This window comes from Nannospalax galili, unplaced genomic scaffold, assembly GCF_000622305.1.
Source record: "Nannospalax galili isolate Female #2095 unplaced genomic scaffold, S.galili_v1.0 scaffold590, whole genome shotgun sequence".
NCBI lineage: Eukaryota > Metazoa > Chordata > Mammalia > Rodentia > Spalacidae > Nannospalax > Nannospalax galili.
The window spans coordinates 114,177-133,403 of record NW_008328101.1 but is presented as its reverse complement, the minus strand read 5'-3'; the positions used below and the strand labels follow the sequence as shown (position 1 = coordinate 133,403).

Genomic DNA, 19,227 nt, shown 5'->3' with positions numbered 1-19,227 from the left:
TGACATTTCTAGGAGTATAGTGGTCTACAGAATGCAGAAACAGTACATTTAAGATCTAGAACAATCTCTTTCACCTGTATTTTCATACTATCAAATAAAAGGCATAGTACAGAGTATACCTGTTTGGATTTTGGAGTCAGCACATTAACCACTTGGTCACATTACTCTGGATCACATACCAAAAGACTTAAAAAATAGCTAGTTTTAGCTGGGCGTGGTGGAGCAAGGCTTTAATCCCAGCACTTGGGAGGCAGAGGCAGGCCGATCTCTGTGAGTTCAAGCCCAGCCTGGTCTACATAGTGAGTTCCAGGGCAGCTGAAGCTATAGGGAGACCCTGTCTCAAAAAGACCAATATATATATGGCTACTTTTGAGTGTCCCTGAAACAGTCAAGAAAAGGCTTTTCAATAGTTCCAGGTTGCAGTACATGTTATCTTGAAATATACACCATCTGATTCAGCATTCCCTAAATAGTTTGATGTTTAATGGTAGGTAGTGATCTTGATTTGAGCCTTTGGACAGCTTCTTATCTGAATAATGGGTGAAAAACTTGAAAGTTTTGCCCATTGCCATGGAATTTTCTCCTGGCAACTATTACCCATTTGAAGGAAAGTTCTTGTCCCAATGTGGTGAGTTGAATGAGAATGTCCCCTCTAGGCACTGTGTTTTTGGACATTTTGTACCTAGTTGGTTGTGCTATTTTAGGAGGTCTTAAAAGGTGTGGCCTTGCTGGAGGAACCATATAGCTCAAGTCAGCTTAGAGAGTTCTTAAATCTTGCCCAATTTCTAAGAATCCTCTGCTTCTTGCACCTTCTTAAAGAGGTAAGCTCTTAGCTTTCTGCTTCTGCTCCAGTCTCCCTCCTATGACAGACTCGAATCTTTTTGGATTCTAATCCTTCTGGAACCCAGAACCTGTAGTACAATTAAACTCTTCTTCTTAAAAGTTCTCTTGGTCATGGCATTTTATCACAACAACAGAAAAGTAACTAATACAGAAGATTGTACCTGATAGTGGATTGTTGCCTGTGAAGAACATGACCATATGGATTTTTGGAGGGATGTGGAAGACTTTGGAAATTTAGGCTAGAAAAGCCATTGATTACTGTAAGCAAAGTTTAATGAGCCATTTTAGTAGGAGCCTGGAAGATATTGCTGAAAGCAAAATAGTTCCAGAGTGGAATAAGGACTTAAACATCAACTGGGATACTTTATCAAAGAGTCTAAATGGAGGCTGCCAACAGCCTAAAAGCTTGCCTGAGGCTATGTTGAAACGTCATGGACTCATTTTTTGATGGAGGAAATTTCAAGGCAGTGTAATGTAGAAATGGTGGCATGGATAATAATGGTGAATATTGTGCAGTTCTACAGTGAAAAAATTAAACCAAATAGGTCAGTTAGAAATTCAGAATGTACAATTTTCATGGAAAAAGAGCACTAGGAAGATCAATGTTGGAGCCAAGTCATATTTTGGGTGAGAGAATCTTTTTGATAAGGAGAATACACTGTTTAAGCAGATGCCTAGAGATCTGCACTTATACAATAGAAAGAGTACCGTCAGAGGAAGACCACACCCAGCTAAACTTCCAACTCATGAAAGGAAAATGCCTGAAGGGTTTTATATTCCTAGAAAAATCACAGCAGAGCAAAGTTATCACAGACACTGGGAAAACCAGAAGTGCCTATGTCAGTCCTTCTGACCCTGGTCTGTACCCTTCCTTTCTGTGTCATCATATCCAAAACACCTAGTTCTAACATAGCCAGTGTACATAAACCAAAAGAAGAAATGCAAATGTGGATGCTAAGACCTCAATTCTCACAGTGATTATAGAATCTCAGGGCCTACCTGTCAGCATAATATTGACTCATCACTCTGTGCAAGTTTCCTTGTGAGAGAACAGTCACATTGTGAGAACATGCAGAACATGCTCAATAAACTCAGCATAGTGAATTCACATAAATTATTGTTATTACAAAGGATGTTGCTGAGATATCAGCAATGTCTCACTTTTTATAAATTTCAAAGTGGCATCAAATAATATTATAGTTCTATAGTTTAGCATTGTGGATTTTAATCTTCAATGAGTATCCACTGCATTTGGATTTGCATTGAGGGAGACCTTGTGTTCTGATCTTTCTCTGTCTATCTTCATGCTCCTGGCAATAAATATACGGGGAGAAAGAATGCTAGTAACAGGAATGTGAAAGAAGCCAATCCATGGGCTTTATATCAATACCACAGAATTACAATTCCTTGCAGAGTGACATGGACACCAAATAATTTACATACATGAAAAGTCTGTGAGACAAACTTTCCCAAAACATTCTCAGCCCAGGATTCCAGTTAGGTTCCCAGGGTGAGTTAGAAGACATAGATTCATTGGCATGTTTGCCAGATTCCTTGAAATAAAGTAGAAACATCAGTGTTGTTTTAATTAACCTTTCCACTTAAAAACAAAGTGAGGCTAGAGAATCACCCACAGGGTTTCTAACTGAGAGTTGAATTAGAAGCTGTCATCCTATAAGATGTAATAGTTCCTGCTCTTTCTGGCTTGGTTCAAGTAGGTCAGTGAAGTCCACATTCCTATTACTATAGCAGAAATTACCATTCTTGACTGCAGAGAAAATGTCATGAAATAAGAATGAAGAAGCTCCCTTTTTTTGACACTTATTTGAGTCTCAGTTATTACAAAATGGGGGTTTGAGGAATTTCTGTTTTCTGATGTATTCTGCCAGTGGGTGTTGCAATGACAGCTCTAGGTAGTTTATTGCTGCCTGTTAAAGCAAGTCCCCATGCAGTAGGTGAAATTAGAGCAGATTATTGTCCCTGAGACAGAAATTTAAAAAGTGAAAAGGCAAGAAATGGGTAGGGCTCCACTGACTATGTCCCTCGTTACTGGCCAAGTCCACTTTTTTTGTAGAAATGTTATCCATTGTGATCTTGCAAGCCTTTGTTTATCTGCTTTGATAATGTTGTCTGGAGAATTTGTATTCCATAGCTTTTGTGTTTTCTTTTCTCTTATGGTCATCTTTCTCCATGAGCTTGTCACCTGTAATACTGAAAAAGTTTCTGTTGTGGTGAATGAATGTACAAACAGAGAAAAGCACAGTTCTACTGAAAATGAGTAGACTTGTATCTGCATGTATCAGCGAGAAAGTGAACATTTTCTATGTAGATGCTCTCTGTGGTTGTCCACTGGTCTTTTCTGTGCCAGGCCTGTAAAATTACACTTTTAAGCACTTGGAAGCCATTGTGTAAAATCACTGAGAAATTTATGCAAAAGTGGAAATATTAGAAGAGACTTACCATCAAAAACTGAACATTTAAGCACACCAGAGCATGCAGAACATGTCAACCAAATGTGATTTCCTTGACTTAAAACAATGTTTTGTGTGAGTACAGGGAGTATTCATCTTATCGTTTGTCTCTATTACACCTTGATATCAATTTTCCTTATGAGAATTTCTTTCTGTTCATGCCATCCACTTGGCTGGTATGCTTTGTCCTAACTTCCTCAGCAGTAGGCGTTACCAATTTCTCCCGTTTTTGTGTTTTAGAGATAAGGTGGCCCTCAGTAACTCCTTCGTTTCCTGATTGTTGATAGGGCTGGCCTTGCATGGGCCCATTGCAGATAACTAAATCTGATGTGAGTTAATTACTACATCTTTTGTACGGAGTCTAGAGAATTGTGTTTTTGGACCCTCTCTCTCTTCCAGATCTTCTGTTCTGCCTCCTCTTCTTGCTCAATGTCCTCTGATTCTTAGAGGGCATATTGTGAATGAGTTGTCTAAGTCTGCATCTACATCCATTCCTTATATTCAGGACCTTGAGCTCTGCATATTCTCTGTATCCATGATTGTTCATTGTAAAAGAGACTGAATGATGCTGGGAGCAGCATTTGTCAATGTGCATGAGCATAAGTGTTCAGAAGGAAGTTTCCTTGTATGTCAGTGTAGTTAGTTTTCAGAAGGATGCTCCTTCCATGGGGGACTTAGTGCCTCTGCACCCTCCATTGTTGCTAGGCTTACAATACCATGTGCTGCCCTGCCCTTGCCTCCTTTTCAGTGGGTCTTTAATGAGAGTGCGGTTGGTTACCCTCCCAACAGTCAAGACACTATTGTACAGGCTTGCAGTTCTTACTTTACCAAAGTTTCTTTATAGTCCCTTTATCCTACTTAATCCCACCATAGTCAAATATTAATCTCCTCAATCCCCCACCTACCTAAATATTTCCACCTATATTATTCCCACATGTTATTTTATTTTAATCCACACTCTGTTATAATGTGTCCCTTAAGGCAACTTCTCCCTCCTAGTCCCTGCCTTCTCTTTTAGTGTCCCCTCATTTGCATAGAGAAGGAAATGGTTATCCATCTCATTTTAAAATCGCTCCATGGTGACAGTCACTGTATTAAGTTTTAGAGGAATTTCATATCAATGTAAAAGATAAAGTCTTACTTTCACTGTTGTGTTTTACTAATGCTACAGCATGGAGCATTTCTTTTTCTTTTTTAATTTATTTATTGTATTCTTTTCTTTGAGTGATCCTGGATTTCCATCCTATCTTCAAGCCTCCATATTCTGTATCATCCCTGATCTAGTCTGCTGGTGAGCGTTTCCATTGTTGGTTTGCTCTTTTTAATTAGGCTGATTGAGTTTTTCAATTCTTGCTTCACTTCAGGTTGAAGTTTTCTTTATGGATTCTAAGTTTTTATTGAAGTAATATTTCATACCCTTCATTGTCGTCATTACTTTATTCAGTCATTTCCTTATGTTTCCTTGGAATTTAGTGCCTTTGTTCCTGCTTTCTTTGAGCTCATTCATGTGTTTATTTTTGCTCTTTGTATTTTTTAAACTCTTTGGATATATTTATAAATTCTTTGGTGCTTTTGAATTCTGTAGGTTGAATTTCATGTTAATCACTCTCCCTAGGGGAAATTGATGAAGAATTGGTAATTTGGGGCTGGGAAGATGGCTCAGTAGTTTAGAGCACAGGCTGCTCTTGCAGAGAACTAGGGTTTGAATCGCAGCACCCACATGGTGACTAACGACCATCCATAACTCTTTCCAGGGAATCTGGCACCCTCTTCTTGCCTCTGAGGGCCTTGCACAGCAAGGGTATGCTTACATACATGAAGGCACTATATCCATACACATAAAATACATGAAAAGAATGGTAATTTTTGGGGAATGGGGCACATTTTCTTGGTTTATCATATTTGCGTTTTGGGAATTGGACCTGGGTTTCTTGAATGGAGCTGCTAGCTGTCTTAGGCATGCTATTTTTCCCCAGGTGGAAGAAATCCCAAGGATAGGTTTCAGGCTGTATGTCTCAATGGTGCCTCAATGGGATAGAACCCATGTTGGGAAGCCAGGAGGTGGGGGACACAAAGGAAATCAAGGCCATGAGAGCCAGATAAAAGTTATGTTTGAACACATAAGATGACTCCTTGAGGCGGCCTTTTCATGGTGTCCTAGGAACCAAGAATAAACAGGAAATATGGCTCTTATGTAACTTGTTACAGGATGAGTTTTGGCAAATCCATGTTTGTGAGATTTCCTATAAAATATACTCAAGATTAAGGGCACAAGCTCTCATCCAGTGGCCTAATGGCCTGTGTGCTGATGAGAAAAGCATATCATATTCACCAATGGCTTCAATAATCTTTTTAAATTTTTTTAAAAATTTTATATTTTTTTAATTTTATGTGTATGCGTGTATTGCCTGCTTGTAGGTAAGTGCACCCATGTTGTGCAATGCCCGTGGAAGTCAGAAGAGGCTGTTGTATCACATGGAACTGGAATTATGGACAGTTGTTAGCTGCCATTTGGGTGCTCCAATTCGAACCCAGGTCTTTTGCAAGAACTACCAGCTTTCTTAACCACTGAGCCATCTCTTCAGCCCTGGCTCCATTAATCCTTAATGTTACAGCTCCTCTAGACCTTCCATCTCAGGCAGAAGAACTTCGGCCTCCACATTTGACATTATCCTTGGCAGAGACTCCCAAAGAGTCAGTGAAACATCCTGCTTGATGGATGAAGGAGGCATGGAGAGAAGTGACCCAAACACACCCTATAGTATCCTGGGCCAGCCTCTCTTCTCTCCTGGACCCCAGTGGAAAGCTGGGATAATGTGGATAGATCACCTGGGTCCATGGAAAAGGCTCTGGGGGTCCTTGCATATGACTTCTCTGGAAGGAAATAAATAATGGTGGGAAGATAGGCTGACTTTTCATGATGGCACTAAAGGCTGGACTTGAAGGTACTGTGTGAGCTGTGAGTCTAGGAGGAGCAGCCAGAATCCCTGCCTCTGCATTCTCAACCAGTAATTCAGCAGAAGATAGTGTCATAGCAGCCCCTGGTCAGAATAATCAGGCCCAGGGCAAAGAACAAGGACCAAGCACATATCCTTAAGATGATAGAGTGGGAGAACTGGGAAAGAAGTTCAGACAGAAACAGGCATCTGCTGCCTACCTGGTTACTGGACTTCTGGGACAAACATGAACATAAAGTCTAATTAACTCAGAGGAGATGGAAAAGTAGACTTCCATCATCTCCTCTCCCTCTCGAAGGCAGCACTTGCAGCTCTTGACTCCACAGAATCCAGAACATCTGGAGCTCTTTTGGAAAGGGTGGCTGCTGGCAGCTTGTCAAAGACAGTCATTGGAATTCTTACACAGAGTTATGAAAACCCCATTCCGTGATTCATGTTAACTCACATGTTAGAAACAAAAGTGGTCAAGGAGTGGCTATTTTGCAGCTAAACAACTACTCAGGACAACTGGTAATCAGGCTCTGGACTTGCAACCTTCCAAGTTCACATTCACTGCAGTTCTAATCAGTTGATCAGCCTTTGTAGAATGTTCAAGATGCAGGGTTTTTTGTTTTTGTTTTTTTTTAAGTTCACAAATGGCACAAGCTCTCACCTGCCTAGGGGCCAGCGAGCGAGTGAATACAGCATTAACTATTTCCAGCAGCTCCTCAAATCTTCTTTAATATCAAGTTTCCAAAGGATCCTCCTTCCCTGGTCTGGGAACTCGGTCCTCACAGCACAGTGCTCTATGTGACTCAGGTCTGCTCTAAGTGCATAGTAACCTTGTAAAATCATTGTGGTGTCAACCCAAGTTTAGCCTGACAGCTGGAGCTAGGTGGGAGGAATCTGAGGCAGGGTGGGAGGGGCGGGGTCTCTTTTGGGTGGGGACACACGCCTGGGTCAGAGGAGGGACAGAACAAAGAAAAAAAGGAAAAAGTGCAGGAAAAGGCAGTGGCATTAAAGGAGGGGCGTGACTTGGGCATGGTCAGAAGAGTGCCACACAGGAAAAGGGGCGGAGTTTCAGAGCCAGAGAGGAGAAGTAGAGTCTTGTTTTGACTAGAAAATTTGCAGAGGCAGAGACATCCCCTGGAACACTTTGTTGCAGAACCAGAGGAGATTCAAACCTCTCAGGGTCTGTGCAGGAACACAAAGGGTCACTGGAGCCATATGGACAATGTGAAGATGTGTGGTGATTAGCCGCAGGTGGGTGGCCCTAAAAATTCACGTGGGTGAATGGAGAGGGCTTTAAGGGAACGAGAGGTGGGGCAGGGAATTTCACATGGTCAGGAAACTGTAGCACTGAACTCCAGGAGGGACAGGACTGAGGACCTGTGGTACTCAGAACCAGAGTATAAGCGTGGAAACTCGGTAGGGATTTGTTTATTAATTTATTTATTTTTCATTAAGTTTGCATCACTCTGTGGCCCCAACCTGTCCTGGAAGTCACTACATAGACCAGACTGAGTAGGATCTCACAGAGATCTGCATGTTGCAACAAAAAGCCTGGGGTACTATGCCCAGTCCTGTGAGAAATAGTGGAGTATGTTCATCTGTGCATCCTTTAAGATAAATTTTACATCCTGTGAACTAGTACTAATTCTGATTTTTTTTCATTTATTTGAATGCTGCCCAAATATCCCATGAAATAGCTGATACATTTTTAAAAATTTTTAGTTGTTTGCAAATACTGGAAGACTGGCCTACAATCTTAGTACTTAAAATGTTTCTCTCCTCGCTAGTGTGGAATTTACATCTTTCATACATGCGTTCTGAAATCCATGCTCTCCAGCTCATCCAAGACAGCAGTTAGACCTGGGGCCTTGGCATCTCCAGCGAACTTGGAAGATAATTAGACACATAAGGAATGATTGTAGATTGAATTGAATCAGAAAATATTTTAGCAATCATCCAGAGTTAGCATTCAATTCCTTCTGTGAATTAAAGGTTTTATTGTAGCTATCTGTCATATGCTTAGTTAGGTTTTTCAAAGTCCATTTCCCCCCTTCTCTTTAAACCATTTGTTTGTTTAATAATCAGTTCTAACTATATAAATAGCAATATTTGCATTTGCTATAAAATAATTCTCATTGTCTGGTCCTATAGATGATCAAATGTGTTGTCCCCAAACTAGCATTCATTATTTCATGGTAACTTATATTTGTTACAATTTGTTAATTTTTAAAACATTAATTTTGAGATGTAATAATTCCATATGTTTATAGAAGGTGTTGTGATCATATTTGAACTGGGGTATTCTGCAGGAACGGTCAGTGCTCTTAACCACTGAGCCACCTCTCCAGCCCCTTTCTTTCCTTCTTACTCTGGACAACAGTTGACGCACTACTTTTTCCTCAGCACTCACTGATTGCCTCTGGCCTTCATGAAGACGTGGAACTCTGTGATATTTTCTCAATCCCCATGGGTATGTCCATTGGTGTTGTCATTACGTAGATCTCTTTTAAGATCTCTGTACTGTGGAGCTTTCATGCGTAGAGTCTGCATCTCGTCCAGAATACCCCACCTAGCAACAGGTGTTCTGGTCCTCTGGCTCTTACAGCCTTTCCACACACACCCTTCCCCATTCCATGATGTTCCCAGAATATTCGGTTTAGGGTTTGTATTATAAATCTATTATTTGGGGTTAAACAACAGAGCATCATTGAATTTATTCATTTTGACGATTTGTAGAACTTTGTAATAGTATCCATTTGTTGCAAAATGTCCTTTAATATGTACGAGTAGTAACATTTGCCACAGACCTTTTATGTTTCTCTTGAAATGATCAAATTCACTCTGCCTGAATGTCTTGATATTTGCTGTATATTTATTGATTTGTATATCTTGAAGCATTGTTTCATCCTTCAAATGAAATCAACTTGAATAGAGTTTCCAAGTCATTTTGGGGTCTGTGTTTTCCTTCAAATATATTTGCTTGTTCTTACCTGGTGTTGCTATTGAGGTGAAGCTACATTTGTACAGTGAGTTTTGTACCAAGCCATTCCTTTCTGTTTCGTGGAATAATTTTGTTGTAGGATTAGTGTTTTTTTTTCTCTAAAGGTCTTTTAGAATTCAGAATGGGGTGTGATCAGTTCTAGAGTGTTTTTAAAGGACAACAATTACTGCTTCATTCTCAGTACTTGCTTAAGATGTATTCTATTTTCTTAGAAAGTTTGTTTCTTCATCTTCTTCTAAGAACTCATTCTTTTCTTCTAGACTTTCCAATTTATTTGCATATGACTTTCCAAGCTACTCCATAAAAATAATGAATATTTTATTGACATTGAAATGTCTCCTCTTTCAATTCTTTCTTATTTAATTCAGGTATTCATTATTTTTTTTCTTCTGATTAGGTGAAAAATGATTTGCCACTATGGCTGTCTCTTTATAGGTGTGATTTTCTTCCCTATTAACTCATTGTATTGGTCTTTCAATTTTTTTTCTTTTTGTAATGGGTTCTCCCTTAGACATAGTTGGCCTATAACTTGCTATGTACACCAGGCTGGCCCTGAACTCACAGAGAACCCCTGGTCTCTGTCTACTGAGTGCTAAGATCAAAGGCTAAAGGAATTTACCGCCACAACCAGCTGTTCTTTTAATCTTAATATTATTGTGTCTACCACAACCTTTGTAACATGCTTGTTACAGTATTTCAGATTAATTTGACCTTTGTTTGTAAGAACTCTGGGCACCTTTGAAAGGAGAAATGTCTTCCAGAGCCAAAGCCTCATGCTGCCCAATCATCCCAGCATGTCTGCATCACCCCAGTCCTCAGGATGGCTTTGATACCCTGGCACTGACACTTAACACTGTGAAGGTGTCACCATACTCCATGAATTCTGACTGTTTTATCTTTATTTTTTAAATTTCTTAGTTCCTTATTTATTTACTTCTTTGTTACTTTTTTTCTGATTTGTAATGTATTTATTGAGTTTTTGTGCATTTCATATAATACTTATTCCCACCTTAAGCTTTAAGCTGTCACAGGACAAGACAGACATAATGACAAAAACCGTAGTCTGTGAGTGCCTTGAAGAATGCTGCCCTCTTGCAGTGATCTTGAAGAAATATTAGCTGCAATGTGTCTTATCTGTTCAAGTAGCTGTGATTCTTCTGGCACCAGCAATACAGCATGTTACTGGAAATGTCAGAATCCTTGCCCACACTTCCCTGAAATACCTGCTTTTGTAGAAATGCTGGCTGGTTAAATTTCCTATAATAATGTACGGGCCACCTATACTTTGGAAGTCTCAAATCCACCAATATGATTACTGCCAAGGGCTGATATACAATATCCTATAAAAACCTATATGTATTTCCTGTCTGTCCCTCAGTACCTCTGGAGCAGGTTAGACCACATGTAGCCAAGGATAGACTTCCTCCACTTACTGAGCATGGTTTGATTTTTCTTCCCTGTCGGGGTCAGCCTCAGGGTAATTTTCATAGCAACATGCTTTGAACTCCCTGTACATATGTGTGTGATCTTTTTGAGTTCTGTATCTTAGATTTCTTTTAAATTGCACTCTTAGGGAGCATTGCTATGGAATTGGTGTTTTTCTTGGGGGTGGGAGATGATAGATCTCAGTTCCACAGAAGGAGAATCAAGGACAAGATAGAATCTAGCTGTATCTTGAAAGCAAGAGACTGTTTGGACATTGGTGGAACATCACCTCCCAGCCTCAAGGGCAGAACACTGCCTTGCAATAGCAGCAATGATAGTGGATGAGCTTGTGTTTTCCTTTCTTGTGGACTAGAGCTCTGGGAAAGTGTTTGGTTAGTAACAGAAAAGGAAAAAAAAACCTTTTACCTTGTACTTTGCTTGATTTATGTTTTGCATGCTGTATCCCTGACTGATCTTGCTCATTAGGTATAAAGAGCCACTTTAATAATTTGGTCAGAGGGACATTCAGGGCACTTTTTCTCCTTGTCCTCCTAGATCAACTAGTTCCAGGGGACTATGAGCATCTCTCAAAATGTCCTATAATGGTGGTGGGTCACCTGTCCTCTTGATCAAGGAGGCTGAGGAGACCCCACCAGATGGATTTGAACCAGTGTCCAGTATATAAAGAGGAGGTTTAACACAGAGGAATCATTTCTTCCATGCTTTCAAGTGAAGCCAACCATGGTTGAGCAGGATCTTTGACTTATCTTCACATAGATGGAACTGGTAAAAGAAAGGAGCCAGGGCTCCTCCCAAGCTCATGTGAGCCCTGAGGAACAGATCCTCAAATGACCTTAAGAGTAAAACTAAATCTGTTTATCTGGACCAACTATATGGCTTTAAACACCCCAAAGGAAAGTATAACCAAAGATTAAAGGGGCCAATATAATTTCATAAGAGTCCATATGTATAACTAAAGGCTACATAACAAGCAAGAATGCCACACAGGCCATACCTTTTTAAGTTGTTGGCCAGGGTGGCGAAAGGGATTCACAGATAGTAACCCAGCATAGAAATGGGAAAATGAACATTAGGCCCCAATCTTATCAAAAGGAATATTGACAACTGATTGCTGCTAGATGAGGAACAGCTGACCCCCCTCAAACGAAGACCTCTAGACAGGCTGACTAGATTCACCAGAAAGGGCAAGTACTGTAGAAAGGCTGGGGGTGCCGACAACACAACAGACAGTAGCAGGAATATCAGGGTATAAGGCCTCTAGTGGGGGGAGGGAGGCTATGGGAGGGTGCTATCTGGGAAGTGGGTGTAAAAATAAATAAATAAATGAATAAATAAATAATTTTTTTAAAAAAGTAAAAAAAAAAAACAAAAAAAAACAAAGAGGCACTTTTAGAATTAAAGTTGCCTTTCTCCACCTGAGAGTTGGGTTCTTTACCTTCTTTCATTTCACCATCCACCAACAGACGTGAACCTGACCCTCTGCGGGGGGAGGGGGAGGCACACGACGACGACGACACGTTTTCTTGGAAATTTTTAGTATTTTGGGGATGGGCTTTGAGCATCTCTATTTAGGCTGTTTGTCGTGTTTTCCTGAGTTTTTTATCCCAGGAGTATGGAATCCCAAGGTGAGGTTTCAGGCTGGGTATCTTTGGGGGTGTCTCAAGAGGACTGAAACCAGGCTGGGAGCTAGGTAGGGGGGTAGGGTGTCTTACTAGGTCCAGGTGTGGTCTAAGCTAACAGCAACCCTGTAAAGAAAGAAGCTGCTTACTGGGTCCTGGGCTAGACTGACACCTGGAGCCACTTGTTTGGGATCTAGTGGAGTGTGCGAGGGGCGGGGTCTGAATGGGTCCGGGACAGTCACCTGTGTCGGAGGAGTTGAAGGCTAAAGAACTGATGTGGAGCAAAGTCAATATGAGTAGAGAAGGGGCGTGGCATGGGTGGAGTCGGAAGAGTGAGGCAACCGGAACTTGGGACGGAGTGGGCGGGGTCAGAGCCCTGGCCTGGAGGCTCCTGTGTTGGCAGGATCCTGGGGTATTGAGGGCCTGAAAAACTAGGGCGCACTCCACACCGGAGCAGGTTGGTGCGGAGCCTGAGGTGGCGGAAGCGGAAGGGGTCTTGGCGGGATGCAGAAGTTCACTGCGGCCAGTGGAACCACGGCGGAGAGGTTGGTGCAGAGCTGATGCGGGGTGGGTCGGCGAGGGCCCAGCAGGTCAGAGGAGAGTGTGGGCCCAACCACGGGCGTTTTGAAAGACTCCTGGTCATGTGATCGGCGTGGCTCTCAACACTGTGCTGCCAGAGTTGGGGGCTCCAAGCAGAGGCCTGTCGGCGAAACTCACCCAGGATTTAAACATTATTTATGCTTACTTTACGCAAGGATCGCAGGTCCCCGAATTCGGTTTCAAATATTTGGGTACCTTGTTCTGTGCATTGTCTTAGATTTAGATTATTAAAGGTTATGACATTCAGTCAGGGTCTCCCTGTTGTCCCAGCTGGCCTGGAACTCACTATTCAGACCAGGATGGCCTTGAACTCACGGAGATCCAACAGGTCTCTGCCTCTGCCTCCGGAGTGCTCAGGTTAAAGGCCTCCTCCACACCAGGCTTGTGTGCACTATTTAAATTAATGTGCTGATGTTTGCAAATATGACAGAGTGATGGCCAGTGTATAGGAATTACTTCAAATCAAAGGTTCCTCCCTTTGCTGTTGTGGAAAAACAAAGCTCTTCCAGTATAAATGCATCCGTGTATTCTGGTATCCTTGTTCTACTTTTCTGTATCCAAGGGAGTGGCGTTTGGATCAGGAGTCTTGGCATGTTTAGAGAGCTTCTTAGAATTAGTTCCAGCAGGAATGATTCTAGATTGTGTAGAACCAGAACATGTATTTTATTGGACACCCACAGTTATAGTTGTAAATATTAACACCGAAGAAGACCTGTGTGTATTTAAGAAGTGCAGTGTGATATTTTGTTCTCTACATACATTTTTGAAATTAACTATTAAATGAACACATTTATCAGTTTATGAATACTCATATTAAAATGTATATACTGGAGGAAATGTCACAAGATAGTTTTGAGACTGAGCATTGTCTTGTAAGTCTATTCTAAAGTGACTACTCCTTCAAAATTGAAATTCAAAATTTCAACATGAAATTTCAAGAATTTGAGAGCCTTAATTTCAACCAAAGCCCTCCCAATTCATCAGAAGAGACACAATGTTTCAGTTAAACACCTGATCAATCTGCGTTTAAAAAAAAAATTCTGCTTTCTTTGAAATTCAGATGCGCAACCTACATGTCCCTCAGAATTTGAATGGATCATGTAAATTTGGTAGATTTATACTATGGAGTTTTACTCAATGGTAGAGGAAAAGGAAGTCAAGGAGTTTTCAGTGAATGGATGGAGCTGGAAATGGCTGTACTGAGATAAACCAGATGCCAAAGAACAAGCCACAGGTGTTCTCTCTCTCGTGCAGCTCCTACCACCAAATCCTGGATGCTCAAAGGAAGTGAATTCAGTGTGGCCTGGAGATATAGTCACTTCCTAATTATGGCAGCATTGTTTAAAGAATATTGAATCTACTGAAATGTTCCTTAAGAAATGAAAGATTCATTGAAATGTGATATTTCTATAGAATCCACTACAATTCCATCATAGAAAAGAGAAAAATCATCTGATACTTGAGAACAGGATTGATTTGGTGGACACTGTACCAGGTAAAGGAAGTTGAAACACAAGCACTACATGATCTCAACTATAAGAGAAATAGAAAAAGAAAAGATAGGTGATAGACGTTGAAGGCACAATAGTTTGCAGTGGGGTAAGAGAAACAGGTGATGGCTTCATGCTTTAACTAAGTTCTACTGTTCTATGTCAAAATAGGGTAAATGAAATTCTCCAAGTTGCATTTTATACATTAAAATTGTTAGAAAATACTAATTTGGATACACTCACCATAGGAAAGTATCAAATTTTACATATGGATATATTAATAACTGACTAAATCAATCTCCCATGTATATGTCTAACAAACTATCAGGGATACCTCATAAGTATATAAAATATCATTTCATCACACAATAAAGATTGCATTTTTATTAAAAGTTATTTCATGTGTAAGAATGTTGTGCTTGCGTGTATGTAAGCGCAGCCATGTGAGCCATGTCTGTGGAGGCTGGAAGACAGTGTGGGAACCCCTGGAACAGGTGTTAAGTACACTGGTTAGTATCATGTGGGTGCTGCAAACTGAGCTCAGGTCCTCTGCAAAGAGCAGCCAGTACTCTTGACCTCTGTTTCATCTCTCCAGTCCCAAGAATAGGCTTTTAAAACCTACAATGAATGACTCCTAAACTTTAGCCTTTAAAAGGAACACCTTCCCTTGTGCCTCAGATTCTGTCTTCTAAGCTAATTAGAAGCACCAGTACTATTTAATTTAACAGTCGCAGGCAGAAGACAGTGCTTCTGAAGGAAACCTTAGTTTAGCCTCTATTCCAAAGGATGATAACCGTGTTACTCTGCCTTGTTTAGATAAAGAGGTGAGGTGGCTACATTCCCATGAATGTAGTAGAAATTCTTGATCTTGTTGGCCGGCTGGGCCACTGGAAGGCAGGAAAGCAGTAACTTCTATGGGGTCTCCATATTGAGTGCTCTCTTGCCAGGCATCTACTGTGAAGGCAGACAGTGAGAACGGCTTGTTTTGTTTTCTGAGGTGCTGCTTCCTCTTGCCTTGTTGGCAAGTGAAGTGTATATTCATTGAACTGAAAGGAAGTTTTTCGAAAGAAAGAGAAGACAGCTTATGTAAGATTGCGTGGAAAGGAAACTCACAGGAGGAGACAGATGACTTCTTTTCAGGTAAATTCATCCAGGGGCCTTCACTCAGTACACTTCTTTCTCTAAATGTTTGCTGTTTTGAACTTGTAACCTTATCTGATCCAGAAACCAGCTATGTAGACCAGGCTAGCCTGTATCTCACAAAGATCCTCATGCCTCTTCCACTTGAGTCCTGGGAGTAAAGGCCTGCTCCACCATGCTCGGGCCACCTTAACTCTTCATATGGATCACCTATGTAGCATGTCCACCTCTCCATTTTGTCCTCCAATGCTTATTTTTTCCAGGCTATCCCAAAGAATTCATGACCAACCTAATCAAAAATATTTCGGATTTGATAGGTGAAAATTCAGACATGTCAGTCTTCATTCCCTAAGAAGGATGGACTTGGGTCCTCATATGCCCCTATATTGTTGTTTGAAATGTATATAAAAGTGACATTTTTCTTTTATTCTGATATTATATTACGTTGGTCAACATTTAATCCCAGTAACATCAGTGGCCTGACTGAATGTGCTGCCGGGTTTGTTGACAGCTGTATTCTTTTGTCTCCTGGGAGTTGATTCCCTTGGTTGAGCTGCTCTGCACCAAATCCCAGACTTTGACATTATTGTTTTTAATTTATTAAGAATAAGTTTTATTCTCGTACTTTGTTAGAGATTGAGGCACACGAATCATGACATTTAATGCAGAATCTCTCCTTTCATCCTTTGTTTAGAAAAAGAAACCTTTCCCATTTGTTTGCTAAATCCAAAATTTTCCAGGTGGAAATTCTGAAGCAGGCCTCTTTGTCTCTGTGGGTATTTCCTTTTCACACTCTGTCACGGCACTGCCTTGAACCTCAGAAAAGAGCTTCCTTTATCAAATGTTCCACACATGTAGTTGTCGGGGTTTGTAACCATTTGTATACACAACATGAACAATATTCAGTCAGTGGGTCTTGTCTTCATGTTTCCATTTATCTTCGGTGAGGAGCCCAGTTCTCAGATTCTCTTATTGTCGTGTGCATAAGTCAGTCAGTATGTTGATTCGTGGTGAATTTTAGGAAGGTAAATGAGAACATGAAAATAAATTAGTATAGAAATATTGTTAGATTAATTATGCTAATGTTTTACAAGGATTGTGTCTTCCTGCTGTGGAGGGAGAATACACATAGTTATTTATCTTCTGCCATGTTCTACTCAGTGCTGTTGGAGAAAGTACCTTTTGTACCTGGGTCACTGGCCTCACTGCAAAGTTGTTCGGAAAGGATTATGTCAGGTCCAGCCAGGTCATGTTAAGGTAAAAAAATCTATGTTTTAGCTATGACTACAGTGCATGGTTATAAGCAGACACCAGATTGAATTCATGGAAAGACACAAATCAGTGTGACTTTACATCAGATAAATATATACAACTGATCTTGTGTGCTGCAAATATAGGAGGGAAATGGTATTCCTATGTTGAGGGCTTAATTTATGTGCTGTGCTCAACATCATAATCTTCATAAAAATTTCAATGGTCTGATGCTATTCTTTTTTACACAGATTTAGCGAATAAATTACAGATAGTTACTCCATTGAGAAATATCCTTTTGAATAATTCAGGTTTCTCATCTAATTCAGAAGTCATTTACTCATTACCTCTTTCTTTCTTGGTTCCAGTACACTGTTTGAGTGCACATGGTCTTATTGACATTTTTCATTTTAGGATCCACTGATATTCAAGGATGTGTCCATAGCCTTCTCCCAGGAGGAGTGGGAATGCCTAGACTCTGCTCAGAGGGCTTTGTACAGGGAGGTGATGTTGGAGAACTACAGCAATCTTCTGTTTATAGGTGAGGAGATTTTTCTATCAGTATTTTTTACTATTCTCTATCCTTTTATAGACAACAATCTACTTTGTACATGTGTTAGTTTTGCTGTGTAAGTCTTGGTTCCTTACAAATTAGTGTATTGGGAATATCTGCGCATCATTTCCACTTGTTAGAGGAATTATTTTTTGATTAGACAGCAATTATTATTATTAATTATTGTTGGAGTTAATTTCAGCCACCCATTAATACATGATACTGTAGCCAGAATCTTAAGGTTCCATTTCCATAACTGCAATTTGAATCGTTGATAGAACTCAGTGTATGAAAAGTGAAAGAATTCCTCTGTATTCTAATGAGTCTGTCCTAATATAAAAATTGAGAAGTTATTTGGAGAGTCATCTCTTTTTCTCTGTATTTCCAGTTGAGCATAGTGCTGTGATAGAAATCTCATACTTTCTAAAGAATCCAGGAAGTTCATGTGCCTCTTTCTTTTACACAGGTCTTGCTGTGTGTAAGCCTGTTCTGGTCTCCTGTCCGGAAGAAAGCAAAGAGCCCTGGAATGTGAATAGAAGGGAGACTGTATCCAACCAGGTAGGACTCAGAGGATAAAGGAGGGGCCCAGGTGCAAGGACCTAAGCAATCTTTTGGGTATTCCTCTGTTTTCTACATACTCTTGATGTCTGTGTTCCAGTTTGGTCTGAAAAGGGATTGTGTAACATTGACCTTGTATAATATTTAAGACTTATTATATTGTCCAGTGCAGTTCTTCATTTGTTCTTTGATTTTGGAAGTTTGCACATCCTCCTGTGTGTGTGTGCACGTCAGTCCTTCTTCTTTGGAATGCATACTTTCTCATGCTGCTCATATGCTTGTTCATTCATAGTCTTTCTGACTTCTGAATTCTTCACAGACAGGATACAGTTCCCAGAGCTGTGGTTTGGAGAATGTGTCTTGTTCAGGCACCTTCCTTCTCTCTATAATTCTTGTCAGCTATGAGATGAGATTTCTGATGTCATGACCTTCCCTCTCATGGCTCAGTCTTACCATTGTGTTAGTCTCTGAGTCCCATGGATACTCGACTAAAACATCTGAAGATGGAGCCAAATTTAATATTTTATCTGCTCAATAATTTTTCTCAGTTGTAGATCAAATGAAAAAGGTCCACAATGGACTCTCTGGTAATATAAGAGAAAATAGATAAAATTCAGTTTCAAATTTGAAATAAACTAAAAAGATAGAGATTTCCTTAGTTGCCAGGTGTGCTGGCACATGTCTTTAATGCCAACACTTGGGCAGCAGAGGCAGGTGGGCCTGCCTGGTCTACATAGTGAGTTCCATGACAGCTGGGGCTACAGAGAAACCTCGTCTTAGAAAACCAGAAAAAAAAAAAAGAAAGATTGGGTATGCAAAGGGCACTGTAAGTGTCCCACATGACTCTTCCTATTCAATACTTCACTCATGGCTCAGTTTTCAGCCCTTCAGCGTACTTTGGGAAAGTGCTTTACTCTACATTAGATTTTCAGAATGATTATAGCATTTTTTTGACCATTTTTGTTTTTATTTTCTGTCTTTTTTTAGATGGGTTCTTTTTGAAGCCCAAGTTGGCCTGGAACTCATTATGTAGACCAGGGTGGCCTTGAACTCACAGAGATTTGCCTGTCTCTGCTGGGATCAAAGGCATGCACCACCACACCTGACTTATTATAGATATAATTTTTAAGTTTGCCACTAAAATATTTTGACTCACTGTATTTTATCCCCGTGCCACTTCTGAGTGCCTGTAATTCATGATTCAATATATTGTCCATTCTTCTTTAAAATATAACCATTATGTTACTCATTTGAATGCATGTAACCTGTGTACTTTTTTATAATATAGTAAATTTTGTTTTCACATG

General features: G+C 40.3%; 1 protein-coding gene across 1 annotated transcript in view; it reads left to right on the top strand.

Moving 5' to 3' along the window:
• LOC103748973 (zinc finger protein 345-like) overlaps positions 1–19,227 on the top strand; it is a 70,473-nt gene that overhangs the window by 19,802 nt on the left and 31,444 nt on the right. Inside the window, 3 exon segments of the mRNA XM_029554199.1 lie at positions 12,786–12,918; positions 17,224–17,350; positions 17,829–17,908. Coding sequence (XP_029410059.1) covers positions 12,786–12,918; positions 17,224–17,350; positions 17,829–17,908 — 340 coding nt within the window.